General features: G+C 38.9%; 1 protein-coding gene across 21 annotated transcripts in view; it reads left to right on the plus strand.

Moving 5' to 3' along the window:
* The window catches only part of LOC133459551 (neurobeachin-like), a 174,410-nt gene that overhangs the window by 67,638 nt on the left and 88,375 nt on the right, over nt 1–18,397 (plus strand). For all 21 annotated transcript variants that reach the window (XM_061739594.1, XM_061739597.1, XM_061739598.1 and 18 more), the window contains exons 6-12: nt 826–952; nt 3,107–3,226; nt 5,823–5,969; nt 13,629–13,826; nt 15,410–15,543; nt 16,686–16,794; nt 18,226–18,378. In XM_061739594.1, the coding sequence (XP_061595578.1) occupies nt 826–952; nt 3,107–3,226; nt 5,823–5,969; nt 13,629–13,826; nt 15,410–15,543; nt 16,686–16,794; nt 18,226–18,378 (988 nt within the window). The remainder of the gene's footprint in view (nt 1–825; nt 953–3,106; nt 3,227–5,822; nt 5,970–13,628; nt 13,827–15,409; nt 15,544–16,685; nt 16,795–18,225; nt 18,379–18,397) is intronic.

Below are 18,397 nucleotides of genomic sequence, written 5' to 3' on the forward strand. Positions count from 1 at the left end.
AAATGTCATGGTTGACATTAGGGCTGGGGATCGATTCAAATGTCAAGAATTGATTCGATTCCGATTTTTAAGATTCAGAATCAATTATCAAGATTTGATTCGATCCGATTCGATTTGATTCCGATTTTGATTTGTGTTAGTGTTATTAAAACAGTTTTTTGAGCTGTTGCTTATATGACTGTAGTTATGCAACATATTAATACTAGTATTATATTGAGATTCAACAGCAAGTATTGCAGCTAATGATGCTGTAAGGACCAATCAGCTCCCAGAATGCTGATAGAACTGCTTTCAGAAACATTGTGGGGCAGAATTACCAAACAGATCCAGGGCAGCAAACAGACGGATGAAATCGGTTTTATTTTTTCCCATTTTTGAGAATTTGGTTTTTAGCATTTTATGCAAATTTAACCCCAAGACAGTATATAAATCAAAGAAATATAGACAATTTATGCAATTATAACGGAAAACTTTAATGTTTTCATACCTTTAAACATATTAAAAGGCAAAAACATCACACTAGTTATTGTGGTGTCCAACAAAATACTTTTTTGGGAATAAACAAAAAACTACCAAAAGTTGCAATGTAATGATGAAAAAAAAAAAAAAAAAAAAAAATCGATCCTTAAACGTGCGAATCGATTTTTAGGAATTAATATGAGAATCGATTTAGAATCGGAAAATCGATTTTTTCACCACAGGCCTAGTTGACATGTATTTTAGTCACACAGACATTCAAATGTTCCACCATGTCTTAGCCATAACTAGTTTTGAAGCTGTGTCATTTTCAAACAAGCTGATGTCACTTTTCCTATATCTTTGCAGCTTTCGCACCAGTAAAGGGATCGGTTACTCCGCTCACTTCGTGGGAAACTGTCTCATTGTGACATCACTGAAGTCAAAAGGAAAAGGATTCCAGCACTGTGTCAAATATGATTTCCAACCTCGCAAGGTAAGAAGTCGAGCAGCTCGGAGATGCCGTTAGCTGGGCGGGAGCGGCGTTGCTCTCCTCTCGCGTCTCTCCCTGCACTCTCCGGGAATGTTGATGAGTCTAGATAAGGTCTGTCAATTAAGGCCTGTGCACTGCCCTGGTTCTGCACCATCAGCGTTTCGCCGCCGTCCTGCGCACACACACAACCTTGCATGTACACGTAAACAAACACACATTCACTTGATGAGATGGCTTTCTGAAGCATTTGCTGACCCGGTGGAATCTCTGCTCAACAAAGTTCTCAGCGGTTCCACTTGATCAATTCATAAGCCAGAATGTCACGCAGCACTTTGTTTGACGTGGGTTCATTTGTGTTTGAAATGTGTGACGAGAGAGGTACGGCTTGCTGTTGTCCCGTCCCAGCGATATCTCAGACGGCAACGTCCCAGCTTCCATGCTGCTCTCAACTCAGTTGTTCTGTAGGGAGTGGACTGCAGTAAATAAAGACTGAATATGAGGGACAGAAAACAACAAAAAAGTCATGATGTGAACAGAGTATCGACACAAATACAGGACTGTCTCAGAAAATGAGAATATTGTGATAAAGTCCTTTATTTTCTGTAATGCAAAAATGTCATACATTCTGGATTCATTAAAAATCAACTGAAATATTGCAAGCCTTTTATTATTTTAATATTGCTGATCATGGCTTACAGCTTAAGAAAACTCAAATATCCTATCTAAAAAAATTAGAATATTCTGGGAATCTTAATCTTAAACTGTAAACCATAATCAGCGATATTAAAATAATAAAAGGCTTGCAATATTTCAGTTGATTTGTAATGAATCCAGAATGTATGACATTTTTGTTTTTTTAATGGCATTACAGAAAATAAAGAACTTTATCACAATATTCTAATTTTCTGAGACAGTCCTGTACATGAAAAGAATGACTGAACAGCAGTTAGCTGATGTCAATAATCGCCAGTGTTTAGTGCTTCTCAAATAACCACTAGGAAGTGCAAATAGCATATTTCTTGGCAGAGTGTTCAGACTGTTTGTTTTTATATCATTTTAACTCTTATGATGAATGTGAGTGCTGCAAAACCAGTGTACAGTATCACACTGAGTACTTTGATTTTTTCAAGGGGAAGGAATATGGATATTAATCGGGGGTTAAACAGAAAATGCACTCATTTGGTGCACTGAATAATTCTTTTCCAGTATAGATGTTTTTTTTATAGTTATAGTTTTATTTGGATCCCCATTAGCTACAGCAAAACTGCAGCTATTCTTCCTGGGGTCCGACACATAATACACAGTACATTACAACAAAAATTAAAAGCAAACCTAAAGAGGTAGCATGTCAAAAAAGAAAGGAAAAACAGAAAATAAAGAAAAAATAAAAAGTCATTCCATTTAACATTTAGATAAAAATAAAAACAATACATATTCATACATCAACATATAACATCAACAAATTCAAACCATGAATAGTTATCATAGTTTGCACCAATAACCATTTTTAATAAATATTCATTTATTTATAATATATATATATATATATATATATATATATATATATATATATATATATAATAAATATTCATTTATTTATAATATATATATATATATATATATATATATATATATATATATATATATATATATATATATATATATATATATATATATATATGAATACACACCCATATACTATACTATACTATACTACATTATTTATGTATTTTATAATAATTAAATAAGTTTTATATGTATCTATTCAAGAGATGTTTCTTTACTAACAATTTGAATTATTTTATGTTAATAGTTTAAAGTGTTTGGAAGTGGGTTCCATGCAGACGTAGCTCTGTACATCACCGTTCTTTTACCATAATTTGTCTTTATTTTTGGCAGTGAAAAGTTCCCTCTGAAAGCATGTCTTGTGCTGTAGCTATGATTTTCTGAACTGTAACATCATTTTTTTGTATAGAACTTGCAGGGTTTTTGATATGGATACATTTCTTACAAATATTAATAAAGAATAAAGTAATCTTTCTCTTACCATTAACTAGCTGAAATGTCTATGTATTTTAAATACATTTGTCCTGAAATCACAACCCAGGACCAAGCGAGCTGTGTCATCTTCTCTCTGATTGTCTCTCTGTTTCCCAGTGGTACATGATCAGCATCGTCCACATCTACAACCGCTGGAGGAACTCCGAGATCCGTTGCTATGTCAACGGCCAGCTGGTCTCCTACGGCGACATGGCCTGGCACGTCAACACCAACGACGTAAGCACATTCATTTTCCTCCCAAACCCAGTTGAGGTCGGGTTCTGCTTCACACTCCGCTCTGGCTGTGATCTTGGCCAACACTCGAGGTCTGCCCTCTGCGTTTGTCAGCTGGGCCAGCGTTGCCCTTGGGCCTCTTTCCAACACGCATCCGCCCAAAACGCCAGCTTTTTCATGTGGCCTCTCACTTCCTTCCTAGCTGCTTCCCGACTTTGCTTCAAGAAACTCTTTGGCCTTAATGTCAAAATGGTTTATTTTCTGCATGTAGCTCGTGGAACTCATTAAAAGACTCGTAAAAGGCGGAAGAACACGTCTCAAAATGCTTTTGATGCAATCACACTTTGTGTTGCCTTGAAGGTTGAAGATAAAACTCATGTCATCAGTTTGGGAGAGCAGGGGAGGACAGATCCCATCGTGATAAAGGGCATTAGAGCGATGTCGCTGTTGAAAGGTGGAAAAAAATGCAGTTGCTGGTGATAGCAAAGTTGCAGCAGTGATTAGAAACCAACCTTTATCAAATGTTGTTTTTTTCCCCATGAATTTATAAACACAGAGCAACAATGAAAAAGAAGCTAACATTTGAGATGTTTTCCCATGTAAACAGACTGATTTTCTGCATTAGATTGCCTTAAAATGTTATTGAATCTTTACGATAAATACATTAGACAGAAATTGTCAAGATCTATTGGTATTATTTACAAAACAAGGGATCTGTTGGACAAAACATTTTTGCACATATTGTAGTTCTCTCTTATAAAGCCATACATGTCATATTGTGTGGGGATTTGGGGGAACACACACAGAACTTATATAGACCCTATAGTTAAACTCCAGAAAAGAGTTATAAGAATAATAAATAAAGTTTCTTATCGCGATACTGCTAATAAATTATTTATATAGTCAGGCACATTAAGATTCATAGATATTGTTTATTTAAAAACATTAGAAATATTATTTCGAGCTAAGAATAAAAGCCTTCCTACTTGTATTCAACATTTCTTTAGATTAAAAGAAACAATTTATAATTTAAGAAGCTATGGGTCTTTGAAAACATTTTATGTGAGGACTAGGGCTGCAAGTTGCATATAATGTAATGTAACCAAAATAAACTAATGTAACATTAAATAATAATATAAAGGAAAAATGAAGTGAACTGTTGGAGTGGATGTCTGGTAAAGCCTGAAATCGAGTGTTTTTTAGAAGCTCGGGATTAGACCTGCTCAACCCTCGGGAGAAATTGGCAGCTTTTCTCCTCTCTGCAGAACCGCTTCAGCTAAAATAAATCTGTGGGATGTGTGGTTGCACCCGAGGTCGTGCTGTAGTATCTCTGAGGGTTAAAGGTCTGCGTCCTGACCGGGTCAATCTAAGAGATGGATTTTCTTTTGCCGAAGTCAGTCTGTGGTGGATTTGTTTCCATGAACCGGGTCATTGTCCTGCTGAATCACCCAACTATCCAATAAGCTTCAGCTGGAATCCAGCCACGCTGACATTATCATTGAGGCTATTTTCCATGATGGCAGCTGTTCCGGGCTCTGAGGCCGTGACGCAAACACAAACCATGATTCCCCCTCCACCGTGCTCCATGCTTCAGCATGAGGAGGATGGGTTGATGTTTGGAAGGCAAGGAAAGTTTATTTGTATAGCACAATTCAAGACAAGGTAATTCAAAGTGCTTTACATCAACATTAAAAGCGGCAGTAAATAACAAATAAAATGAAGTAAAATGATAAGAAAAGAGGTAAAATAATAAAAAGCACAAGTTGTTAAAAAGTAAGGGCAGTAGAGTACAGCAGGTACTCTACTGCCCTTACTGCCCTTACTCTATTCTTACAATGGCAAGAATTAAGTTTCTATAATGTAAAAACGTACAAAGACCGGGTCAAATACAGTATTACAAAAGTAATCTGTAACAATTCGTACGGTGAATTAAACCAATTTTGACGATTTGTAAGCGGCTTCCTTCTAACGTAGGAGCTGTCCAGATCCCTGAACATTTGGAATCTTTATTAAAAACTGGCATTCGCTCCAGTTTGAGTGTGACACTTTTGTACATACAGTTAATTTTATTTTTAAATCCTGTTCTTATTTGTTGTGATTTTATTTAATTACATATCTTGGCTTATATTTATTGAAGATATCTGGATTTTAACCTGCAGAGTACTTTGTTCAACTGAGATTATAGTAGATGTGATGTATAAATAAACATCGGATTGGCCTGACTTAGATTTTTTTTAGTGATTTTTAACAATCAAAGTATCTCTAAAGCACGTCTCCATGAGAAATATTCCTTTAATTGGACTCCAGGTGTTGAAACTGCTAAAACAGCTTGTTGATTTAATTAATCCATGGGTTCATTTACTTTTTCCACCAGTGGTGCAAATATTTATGGGGTATTTTCAGTAATGACATAAGAAATTAGAAATTTGTTTGCCATCAGCTGGAACACATTGAGTTTGTCTGTTATTGGGATTTAAATCACATTTTATGGCAAATCATTATTCAGAAGGGTTTTTTGCTGCTTTATTTATCATTGGTCATCATTTTCAAACGTATGCTGTGGTAGTTGGTTCATTCTGGTGTTCTGTCTCTTTTCCAGAGCTACGACAAGTGTTTTCTCGGTTCCTCTGAGACGGCCGATGCCAACAGGGTGTTCTGTGGTCAGCTCGGGGCTATTTATGTTTTCAGCGAAGCTCTCAACCCAGCCCAGATCTTTGCCATCCATCAGCTCGGCCCAGGATACAAGGTACCGCTCTGCTCCGCATGCTTTACGATGTGTCAATGTCATGTCCTCTTTGGCAGATGTCTCTAGTGCTGAAATCTGTCTCTATTCAGTCCCATTATCAGATATCAGAGGTGGGGATCATGAATCATCACCGTGGTGTCTAATTTCTAAAAAGTCTGTGCAGTAATGCTTCAGTGGGAGATTCACGTTTTCCTCTTGAGTGATTTAATGCAAACAACACATCCTTATTTTAAGGCCATCAGTCCTTAAAGTCTCAGTTTTGTCAAACGTATACTACTTGTTGAGTTAATGCAAACAACACGGCACATTTTATTATAGATAATCAAGTATGACTGTGTTCATCGTATTGCATTAGTGAATTATATGTTTGTACTTAGACTGGTGCCAGCTTAACTTTATAAGTTTTGTCTTTCTTGTGAGTTAAGCTGTACGTTTTAGCCAATGTGAAAGGAACACTTACAATCAAAATAGTAGAACAAATGTGACAGGAGAGGTCATAAAGCCAACAGGCTTATGCAGCGGATCCTCCCCTCAATTTAGGAAGTAAAACAGTAATTAAAAAACAAAACAAAGAAGGTTAGACTACATAGTTACAGATCATCAACACACACACACACACACACACACACACACACACACACACACATACACAAAAAAAAAACAAAAAAAACCTATACACATACACCCTTCTTATTTTATAAGTTGACAAAAGCTCCTGAGGTCTCGATGAAATTATCCAACATTCTTCCATCACAATAAGATGGGTCCAGTACAACAGTCCTATTTCCAACCACGTCTTCACACGTCTGTCTATGAGGACAAAGTTATCAGTTTGTTCTCATAACGCAGGATTATGACTGACAGAAGACAGAATTTCCTAATTTTTAATGAGAAGAAAATAAGAAAAGACACCGATGTCCTTGAGCATGTCATAGCTGGCTTGTACTGCTGGAGCCTCGTAACAATATTCCTCTGCAGGTGAGTGGATTGGATGTGATATATGAAGAGTTTTATGAACGCCTGTGTGTGCTAGGTTTTTGTAACAGTTTGATGAGAATTTACTGTTCATCGTAAAGCATGAGGAGAACGTGCAGAACAGCCTAGATCTTTCTCTTCTGGGGTACAACAACTGACCTGGTCAGATGCAGAAGCGCCTCGGACTGTCGCGTATCAGTTGCACTCGTACCAGAACTTGAAAGTGACATGGTTTCCTTCTTTCTTTTTTCTTTTTAGCTCTCACAGCTGCTTATCAATTGTTAAATTGATATTTTAACAATTCGTCCATCCAGTTTAACTCTGCAAAGCAAATGACATCCAGAGGTTTACATGTAGTTTTTCATTTCTGTGATCATTTAAAAAAAGAAAAAAGATCCACAAGAGATTTCTCGGTTATGACTCCGGAGAACGCAAGAAATCCCCATTTTGCCTTTTGGCTTCCAGGGAAAGAGGACATGCCCAGCACCGTGCCAGCTGCCTGCCTCTTGCTTTGGCAGACTTGCTCGTTTCAGACTACTTACAACTTGTTTATGAAGGTGTCCAAATCTGCAAAGATCCCAGTGCCTGGAGACCGGGCTCCTATGAGCTTGGTAATGTGCAACCAGCTGTTGGTGCTGCAGCTCCTTGAGAAGTGCATGTCCAGAATCAGAGATGGGTTTTACTCCAGAAGACTTGGAGACCCAGATGGAGAAAGATACACTGCAGATGACATGCTCATTACACTTATTTAAGAGTGGCTGAAGCTGAGTTCTTCTCTCTATTAATATTCATACTGTTTCTCACATGACCAGGGCTGGGCATCGAATCAAATGTCAAGAATCGATTCTACTCCGATTCTTAAGATTCAGAATCGATTATCAAGATTTGATTGGATTTGATTCGATTCCGATATCGTTTTGGGTTAGTGTTATTAAAACTGTTTTTTGAACTGTTGCATGAATTATATGACTGTGTAGTTATTAGTAGTACATGTTAATACCAGTATTATATTACAGTACAGTAATAATAATAACAATAATTTACACCCTCGGGGGTACCTGCACCAATCCATTGATAAACATAAATCAATAATGAATGGGTAAATACCCGGTAGTTATCCATGAAATGTATAGTAAATACAAGGTAACTACATGGTCATTGAAGTGTAATTAGCTGGTAACTACCTCAAATATAGGTTATCATTTCCTGGTAGTTTGCAGAAAAATACTTAGTAATTACCTGGTACTTACTTAGAAATAATTCATGTAATTTCAGAGTAATTACATGGTAAATTGACTGGTAGTTACCAATATTAACCTAGTAAATACCTGTAATTTCCCTCATAGTTCCCATCTAATGTCTTTGTAATTACCTGGTAATGTTTAGTTTAAACAACCAGGTATTTACCATGTTATTACATGGTAAATACACATAATTACATGGTACAAGAAAATACGTAATAATTACCTAGTACTTACTGGGTAAATTACCCGGTAGTTACCATGTAATTACCTTGTAAATAGAAGGTACTACTAGGTAATTACAGTGTAATTACCATGGTATTACCTGGTTATTACTGTACTGTAAAAGAAAGCGTTACCGGACAATTCACCTCCCAGAACTGCTTTCAGAAACATCGTGTGGGTCAGAATTACCAAACACATCCTGGGCAGCAAACAGAGGACATATGAAATCGTTTTTATTTTTTCCCACATTCCTTTTTCAGATTCCGATTAGGGTTTTTAATTTTTGAGAATTTGGTTTTTAGCATTTTATTCAAATGTAACTCCAAGACAGTATATAAAGTAATGGAATATAGACAATTTATGCAACTATAACTGAAAACTTTAATGTTTTCCTACTTCATACATAGGCAAAAACATGGCACAAGTTAGTCTTGTGTCCAACAAAACATTCCTTTTTTGTGCATAAACAAAAAAATAACAAAAGTTGTAATGTAATGAAGAAAAAAAAAATCGATCTTTAGCCATACAAATCGATTTTTAGGAATTAATATGAGAATCGATTTAGAATCGGAAAATGGTTTTTTTTCAACACAGGCCTACACAGTACATCATATAATGGAAGGTATTTTATATATGAGCCTCCCAATACTAACACACTTGGAATTTGCTGTTTGGCGTCCTTGAACTTGGATCTCTCACTCCGTCACGGCCCTGTTTCCTCGGGGCCGATCAGTCAGATGATCGCCTCTCCGCAAGATGCTGAACTGGTTCCTCAGACGCCCAGAAGAGACCATTAAAGGGTTCAGTGGCTGCAGAGCCGCGGGCCACGGGGCCAGTGCTCTAATGATGAGTGTGTGGGCTCGGGGACGGCTGGAGAACGACACCAGCGTCTCTCGGTGTGTGTCCCACAGCTTCTTGTCTTAATGTAGTACAGGTCACAGTATTCTGGGCTTTACGCACATCTGGATGTGTGTTCATGACAAGCTACTGCTTGGGAAGTGCTGAGTCGGGATTAAGAACTACATCCCTGTGTGTGACACAGCTGAGTTTGTGTGTGTGGCTTGGTGCAGCCTCTTGGCCTCAGCTGTTGTCAACGTTACCAGCCAGTAATGAGACACTGCTCCGCTCAACAAGCGCTCGCTAGAGTGAAGAGGCTCACGGTGTTCACGTTTGAGGCGACTTACGATGGCCGATACGCCGCGCCCGCTGAGTCTGGGTGTGCGGTTAAGCACCTCCGCGCTCCTCTAATGACGGAAGAAAATAAGACGATGGAACATGACCCCTGTTTCTCTGTGTCGGCCGTGGTTTGAGAGAAGAAGACTCCAGAGTTGATTCATCTCCAGCGCGCTGAGAGCTGAGAGCGGGGAACGTGCGCTCACACCAGTACGATGTCGAGCACGTTGTTAGCTGTTCTCTTCATCTGGTGTGCAGATGTCCTCATCGCACACAATCTGCCCACAACATAATTAATGAACCGCGGAAATCTATCTGTACATGTGTTCTACTGTCGGGTGATTTTAGTACACGACCGCCTCGCGTGTATCGGTCAGGCTTCTCAATGTTATATGAATGTTTATCTGAGTAGCGAATGTATTTATTTATTTTTTTTTTAATTCTTTATTTAGGTATGGCGGTACATATCACAAAGTAAAAGCAGTAATATTCTTATCCGCCATCCATTTTTTTCATTTTTGGTAAACATATTAAGAGATAAGAAAAGGAAAAAAGAAATAAAAAACAAAAACTACAAAGAACTCTATACAATCTGGGAGAGACAGACTACAAACATAAAACCTCCATACAGAAGAAAAATAACATGATTCTCAGTTGGGTGGAGAATGAGATAATAATGATGGTAATGATATGATAGTATTAGTGTCTGTCTTCAAGTTTTAGCTATTCAATACCTCCACAGAATCTGGGCGCAAAGGCTTCACTAACCCATTTCGTCCACAATTTTACAAATAAATCTTTCTGGAGACGGAGGCAAAATGTAATTTTGCATCATATATATATATCATTAACTAAGTTTATCCACTCCTGTGTTGTGGGGCCTCAGGGAGCAACCGATGTCTTGTGAGCTTTTTTAGTGGCGGTTATCAAAATCCCAACTAGATATTCATCTGAGTGTCCTATCAGGAAATCAGTCCTTCCCAAATAAAGTACAGAGAACTCGTCAGTCAGATCAGCATTACATATACGTTTCACTGTCCTGATTAGTGTATTTTTATATGAACTTAGTTTTTTTTAGAGCCGTTTCTCCTCAACGGGCCGAGAATCATGTCACTTAACTGCTTTATAACGGCAATAAAGGGTTTGGTATGTTTGTTAGGCTCAAATCTATGGTTCAGAAGAAGGCCTGAAGAGGACGGGTGTGCCAGAGGTTGGGACTCGGCCTGATCTGATGTGGACATGTAGAGAGGAGCAGACTGATCTAAGTGAATCAGACGTGTGCACGTCGCTCTCACTGCAGGCCAGTGTCGTCTCTGCAGCTGTCAGGTGTGAAGATGGCGGGAGCTGTCACCTGCCTTCTTACGCCTCTGTGAAAGACACATATGTCTTCAGTCTCAGCTGTAAAACTTTACATATGGAAAAGGTTGGACTGTCCTGCTCTTTTCTCCGCACCCCCTGCTCCTGGTAGAAGCCTCTGTATGTCCTTCAACGTAAAGCTGGCTTGTACGTCCATCGTCCTGTCTCCTTGGTCCGGTGTGGCTACGGACTCATTTTACTGCTAAAACTGCACTATTAACAGGAAATGGGCTTACGTTGCAACCCCCCCCCCCACCTCTTGTATAAATAAGTATATTCATTTTACTTTCGGGTATTCAGTGGTTTTTCTTGTATGCAGAAGGGCATCTAATCTTCAAATTAAAGCAAGGAGCACTTTAATTGTGTTTGTGATTGATTATCCCCACACATGGCTACAGCTTTGTGAGCAACTTGTAATGGAGAGGCTTTTAACACGAGGTCATCAACACTCGTCATTTAGTGAAAAACCATGTTCCAAAGTCAGCAAATATGAACATAGCCAAGCTTTAATTATCATTAATTACTTTGCAAGCGCTGTTTTGATTTGGAAAAGCAGCTTGAGATACCTCTATCTATATCAACGTTTCTTTTTTTTTTGTCTGCATATACATTAATGGTTAATACCATGTTGGTAAAAACCTCCAGCCAATCCTGGCTGGCAGAATGTAATAGGAGCTTCTGATGAGGTCACGCCAAGGGCGTTCCCAATGTGAGACACGAAACTAATGCTATGAAAGAGAACTGAGTTATGGCTTGTTAAAAAACTTTGTCATTTACCATACAATACAGGCTACAGACGAGAGATTAAATAGTCCGCTCAGCTGTGGCTTGTTATAAAACTAATGATTTCAACTGAAAACACATTAAAGCATGAATAACTGATATAATATTTATGTTTTTTGGTAAGTGACCTTGGGAAAAGCGGGATAATGCCCTTTGAGGTGTCCATTAACAGAAATATATGGACAACGCGGGGGCGTGAACCGTCCGACGCAAAGGGAACGGTTTGCCCTTACATATACATCAACATTTCTTGATGAGTGTAGTTAGCTTTTTGTAAGTGTCATTAATGCAAGACAGTTGAAAATCCAGCCTTCGGATGGAGATAAAGACGTTACATTTTGTGCTGCATGTTGAGAACAACTCTGGGTGAGTATCTATGTCACGCTAGACCCTAGATGAAAGCTTGAGAAGATGAGGGCCTGCAGCTTTCCCGAGCAGCCGAGCAGAGCACGGCACCCGAGGACCCGGCTTCTGCAGAGATGAGCGCAGCCTCGGCCCGGAATCGCTGCAAAGGATGGCAGAGCAGCGCGGCTGCCTTTCATCTGCGGGGCTTCACAAGTGCAGCAGCAGCAGCAGCGCTGCAGGATACACGAGCCCCGAGACCTCTGCAGACAGATATAGACAGGAATGTGTAAATATCAAGAGTTCAACCTACAATTCTAACAGCTCCAGCACAAACCAAAGAACCGTATCTGTGCTCGGAGTTTTTCTTTAGGAGGATAAAGAGCGTCTTTGATTTGAGATGCTCCGTCAAAACCATGGATATTTGAGGAGCTCGTATCTTGTGAAGGAAAGAAGTGACAGAGACAAAGCCCTGGGTACAGATTGCTAGATTTCAGCTTGTGTGTTTTTGTTGACAAGCTACAAAGACATAAATTTGGATCCCTGAGTGCTTCTCTCCCACACATCCGCCCCCCCTCTCCGTCTCTTATTCTGGGGCTAATTGAATTAGTGCCCTGGTTAGCACTGTGTTCATTAAGTTAATGCTGTGTTGTTTACACATGGCTCACGCTGCAATTAAGCAGACTGCATTCTGGGTTGTTGAACTTCTACTGTACACACCGAGACACACTCCCGTTGTCTCGGGACGGCTGAGCCGTTCTGAGGGTCCAGAGCTGGTAGAGGAGCCAAAGATTGTACTCAAGTAAAAGTACTGTTACTTCAGAATAATATGACTCAAGTAGGAGTAAAAAGTAGTCATCCAAATAATTACTTGAGTAAAAGTAAAAAAGTACTTGGTAAAAAAACTACTCAAGTACTGAGTAACTGTTGAGTAACGTCTGATTTATTTTTTTAACACAACCATTCAAACAGACAAAAGTACAAAATAATCATCTTCAGGCAAATTAAATAAATAAAATAATAAAATAAATTAAAATTAATAAAAAATAAAAAATAGCTTAAATTAAAATAATCTCAAAGTAAATGCAGGTACTTTAATAAATAATAAAATAAATAAAATAATAACAGAATAGAAAAATAAATTAAGCACAAGTAGTACAAAATTTCAAGCTTTTGTACGTTTCTTTTTTAACCAGGCAGAACTAGAACAAACATGAACTCATAGAAACTCTGTGTGTGTTTGAGTCTGTGTAAATGTGACAAAACATGCAAAAACAAACATTTTTCCCAAAGAATCACTCAGTGATGTCATGAGATTGACGCGTACGCGGATAAAATGGATAAAAGAAAAGTAACAGCTCAACGTAGCCTAATGTAGCGGAGTAAGAGTAACAGTTTCTTCTTCACAAATCTACTCAAGTAAAAGTAAAAAGTACAGTGATTCAAAACTACTCCTAAAAGTACAACATTGCCCAAAACTTACTCAAGTAAATGTAACTCGTTACTACCCACCTCTGCGTGGGTCCGACTGCTTTACTCACGAGGCTGTTTGTCATCTCTGCAGAGCACCTTCAAGTTCAAGTCGGAGAGCGACATCCACCTGGCGGAGCACCACAAGCAGGTGCTGTACGATGGCAAGCTGGCCAGCTCCATCTCCTTCACCTACAACGCCAAGGCCACGGACGCCCAGCTCTGCCTGGAGTCCTCGCCCCGGGAAAACGCCTCCATCTTCGTGCACTCGCCGCACGCGCTCATGCTGCAGGTCAGTGTGGCGGGAGTCGTCCGTGTGGGTGTCAGCTTCTCAAACCCACGTCTGTTGTTCTGCGCGGTGTCGCAAAAAAGGCAAGCTCGGTTTGGTCACGTGGTTTCTTGGTCACAGACTGACCTACGATGACTCCCACAGGGCAGTGTATGTTCAAACTACCGGCTTTAAGGCAAAGCAAGTTTATTTGTATAGACCAGGAGTCGGCAACCCACGGCTCTAGAGCCGCATGCAGCTCTTTAGCGCCGCCCTAGTGGCTCCTGGAGCTTTTTCAAAAATGTTTGACCTTTTTTTCTTTTTTTTCTCTCTTTTTTTCTTCTTTTTTCTTTTTTCCTTTTTTCTTTCTTCCTCTTTTTTTCTTCCTTTGTCCTTTCAACTTTTTTCTCAACATTACGACTTTTTTCTCTACATTTTTACTTTTTCTTGACATTTCAACTTTTTTCTCGACATTTCGACTTTTTTCTCAACATTTCCAATTTTTTCTCGAGGTTGTACTTCAACATTAATCTCGACATTTCGACTTTTTTCTCGACATTTTGACTTTTTTCTCGACATTTGCCTTCATTCTAAGGCTTATATAAGACGTTTCATTTTTTGCAGCTCCAGACATATTTGTTTTTTGTGTTTTTGGTCCAATATGGCTCTTTCAACATTTTGGGTTGCCGACCCCTGGTATAGACAATTCAACACAAGGTAATTCAAAGTGCTTTCGATCAACATTAAAAGCGTCAATACACAATTAAACAGTAAATAGCAAATAAAATGATAAGAAAAGAGGTAAAATAATAATACGTTTCTATACGGTCAAAACGTACAAAGACCGGGTCAAATACAGTATTACAAAAATCTGTAACAATTTGTGCGGTGAATCAGACCAATTTAACAATTCTACGTCACAATGCCTGCATTCAGGGCTTATCCATCACTACTGTAACTTTGCCCGGTTGTCAAAAATCATAAGTATTTAATTTAAGAGTACGCTTAAATAACAAATGAAATGAGAAAGAAAAGAGGTAAAATAATAAAAAGCACAAGTTGTTAAAAACTAAGGGCAGTAGAGTACAGCAGGTAAGTATTTAATTAATAAAGTAATGTTTTTAGGCCTGATTTAAAGGATCTACAGTTGGAGCAGACCTCAGGTCTACAGGAAGTTTGTTCCACCGGTGAGGAGCAGAATAACTGAACGCTGCCTCACCTTGCTTGGTTCTGGTTCTGGAACCACAACAAACCAGATCCAGATGAAGCTCAGGGTCTGGGAGCTTCATAGGAACTAACAGATCAAGCATGTATTTTGGTCCAAGACCATCCAGGTCTTTGTAGACCAGCTGTAAGATTTTAAACTCTATCCTTTGACTCACTGGAAGCCAGTGTATGGATTTCATGACCGGTGTAATCTGGTCCAGTTTCCTGGTGTTTGTAAGGACTCTGGCGGCTCGTTCTGGATCAGCTGCAGCTGCCTGATTGATTTCTTTAACAGTAAATCACCATTGCTGTTTACGTTTTAATTGCAGTTTATGACTTCATCTGTGTGCAAAAAGGAAAATGCTCTTGGTAAACACTAACAGACTGTTGCAAACCCACAGGATGTGAAGGCCATCGTTACCCACTCCATCCACAGTGCCATCCACTCCATCGGCGGCATCCAGGTCCTGTTCCCGCTCTTTGCTCAGCTGGACTTCAAGCAGCTGAACGACAGCAGCGTGGACACGTCGGTGTGGTGAGTGGTCCGGACAGCTGCAGCATCCCTGCAGGCACACACCATGAACGATGCTGCTAGTGGGGTCAAACACCTGAAATGAGAGATGATAGGATCGGTGCAACAACACCGGAGCTTTGAGTGACATGACAGAAACATTAGTGAGCGTGCTGTGGATAGAAGTTATCTTTATTTGAAAGACTAACTGCAGACGGTTGTGCCGGGGGCTGTACAATTATGTGTCCTGGAAAGCCAGGCAGGTGCGTGACGTGACAGACAGAGGTTGTTTTTCCTGGATTGATGAGTGATTTTAAAAGTATCTCTGGTCCTCCGGCTTCCAGATTGTCCCGATAACAATCCATCACAGGTCCTAATGAAATTACATATCAGGCAGCATCTGCACCACATGGTGGGTTTTGACGGGTTTCATTTGTTATATATCCTCAGGAAGATAGCGATAAGACACCAAAGTACACGTGCTTATTAGTGGCAGATATCAGAGAAGCTAGCTATGTATTAGCATTTGTGAAGAGAAAAGAGTTTTTTTCTAATTGATCAAGTCATGTAATTTAATTCATTTTAAATAATGTGATTTCAATGTAGGAATGGGCGATATTTTACCGTTCACGATATACCGTCAAAAGAATTCCCCACGGTAAGAATTTGTCATCTCGTGGTAAAAAACGATAAATTCCCGTTGATGACGTTTTTTTGTAAAGCTGATTTATGGTTCTGCGTTAAATCCACGCACAACGTACGTGAAGGAAGGAAGGAAGGAAGGAAGGAAGGAAGGAAGGAAGGAAGGAAGGAAGGAAGGAAGGAAGGAAGGAAGGAAGGAAGGAAGGAAGGAAGGAAGGAAGGAAGGAAGGAAGGAAGGAAGGAAGGAAGGAAGGAAGGAAGGAAAGAAAGAAAGAAAGAAATTCCCATTGATGACGTTTAGTTGCATTTAGTATCTTTTAGAGCAGTGATTTGGGGGCTCCAAAGACTGAATGTGGTGATAGATTTATATTTAAAAAGGTGGAGTTTAATTGGTATTTTTTTATCTTCATTCTTATCGTTATCAGGATAAAGGCCAGAAATGATCGTGATAATTTTTTTAGTCCATACCGCCCATCCCTATTTCAATGTAAGCAAAAAGTATGTGTGTAAACTCTATGTTGCAGTGCTACTCTGCTGGTGTTCCTGGTGGAGCTGTTGAAAAGCTCCGTGGCCATGCAGGAGCAGATGCTGGGAGGGAAGGGCTTCCTGGTGATCGGGTACCTGCTGGAGAAGGTCAGTGCCGAGCCATCCAATGTAAATATTTGTGCAACAAATTGTTGTACATACAGAAGGTTGCCTTGTGTTTTTTGTTTTGTTTGTTTTTCTCTCCATGACGTTTGCTACATTCGAAGGCTTTTACAGCATCTATTTTTCTTGTGCAATATCTTGTCATTTGCCAGTAGTTTGTCTGAAGTGCCTGTTAGTTGCTTGCAGCGAGATAAACTGATGTGATGGAACACGACAGTGTTTTGCCGATTGTGGAGCTGTTGAAACTAAAGTACATGATATTAATGGCTGTTATAAAATCACAGGTAACTGCCGGTCTTATACAGTGAAAACAATTCCAATTCATTGCAGTGCTGATAAGTTTCTACAAGTTTGTACTTTGTAGTTGTCAGATTAAATTTTACTGAACCATTTTTGATAGAAATATTCACAAGTTTAAACAATTCAAAATGTGGTTCACGGGACTTCTGCAGATGAAACTAAAGAATCTCTTTGCTTCCGTTAGTTATCATAATACTTAACAGTAACCCTGAATCAAAAGAGGTGGAAATGACATGCAAAATGTTAAAATATGTTGCATAAGTACAGTATAGAATCAAATATAATTATTTACAGTGAGTAAAATAATGTAACAAGTGATTCTTAGATTGACATTGACTTTTAGTTCAGTGAACACAAGTTTTAAATCTTTCTTTAATAATTTTGCCAACTGTTTTTTTTTTTAATGCTGCAGGCCTGAGATGCAGGAATGGACCTATATTAACAAATGAAATGCAGCTGATGAGACAATAACATTTAATATCTTTGGTTCGAGCTGTGTCTAGTGAATAAGAGTCATACTAGACCAGGGGTCAGCAACCCAACATGTTTTAGAGCCATATTGGACCAAAAACACAAAAAACAAATATGTCTGGAGCAGCAAAAAATGAAAAGTCTTGTATAAGCCTTAGAATGAAGGCAAATGGCGAAAGGTCGAGAAAAAAGTCGAAATGTCGAGAAAAATGTCAACATTTCGAGAAAAAAGTCAAATGTCGAGAAAAAAGTTGAAATGTCCAGAAAAAAGTTGAAATGTCGAGATTAAAAAGGAAAGGAAAAAGGAATAAAAACAGAGAAAAAAATGAAAAAAAGAAGAAAAAAATAAATAAAAAAGAAGAAAAAAAAGAAAAAAGAATAAAAAGAGAAAAAAAGAAGAAAAAAAGAATAAAAAGAGAAAAAAGGAAGAAAAAAAGGAAAAAAAGGGTCAAACATTTTTGAAGAAGCTCCAGGAGCCACTAGGGCTCTAGATCCGTGGGTTGCCGACCCCTGTACTAGATGTAGAAATTTGCTCTCAAAGGATTTGTGGTCGTGTTTTGATGTTGTATATTTTTTTGTCAGAAAAGGAAGTTGTATGACTACTCAGGGTTAAATCACAACTTGTGTTGACTGTTCTTTGTCCAGTCGTCAAGGGTCCACATCACCAGAGCTGTTCTTGAACAGTTCCTGTCGTTTGCCAAGTATCTGGACGGTTTACCTCACGGAGCGCCGCTCCTCAAACAGCTCTGTGACCATGTCCTCTTCAACGCCGCCATCTGGATACACACCCCTGCCAAGGTCTGTTTCTGTTTATCTC

Source organism: Cololabis saira, chromosome 14 (assembly GCF_033807715.1).
Source record: "Cololabis saira isolate AMF1-May2022 chromosome 14, fColSai1.1, whole genome shotgun sequence".
In the NCBI taxonomy this organism is placed as follows: domain Eukaryota; kingdom Metazoa; phylum Chordata; class Actinopteri; order Beloniformes; family Belonidae; genus Cololabis; species Cololabis saira.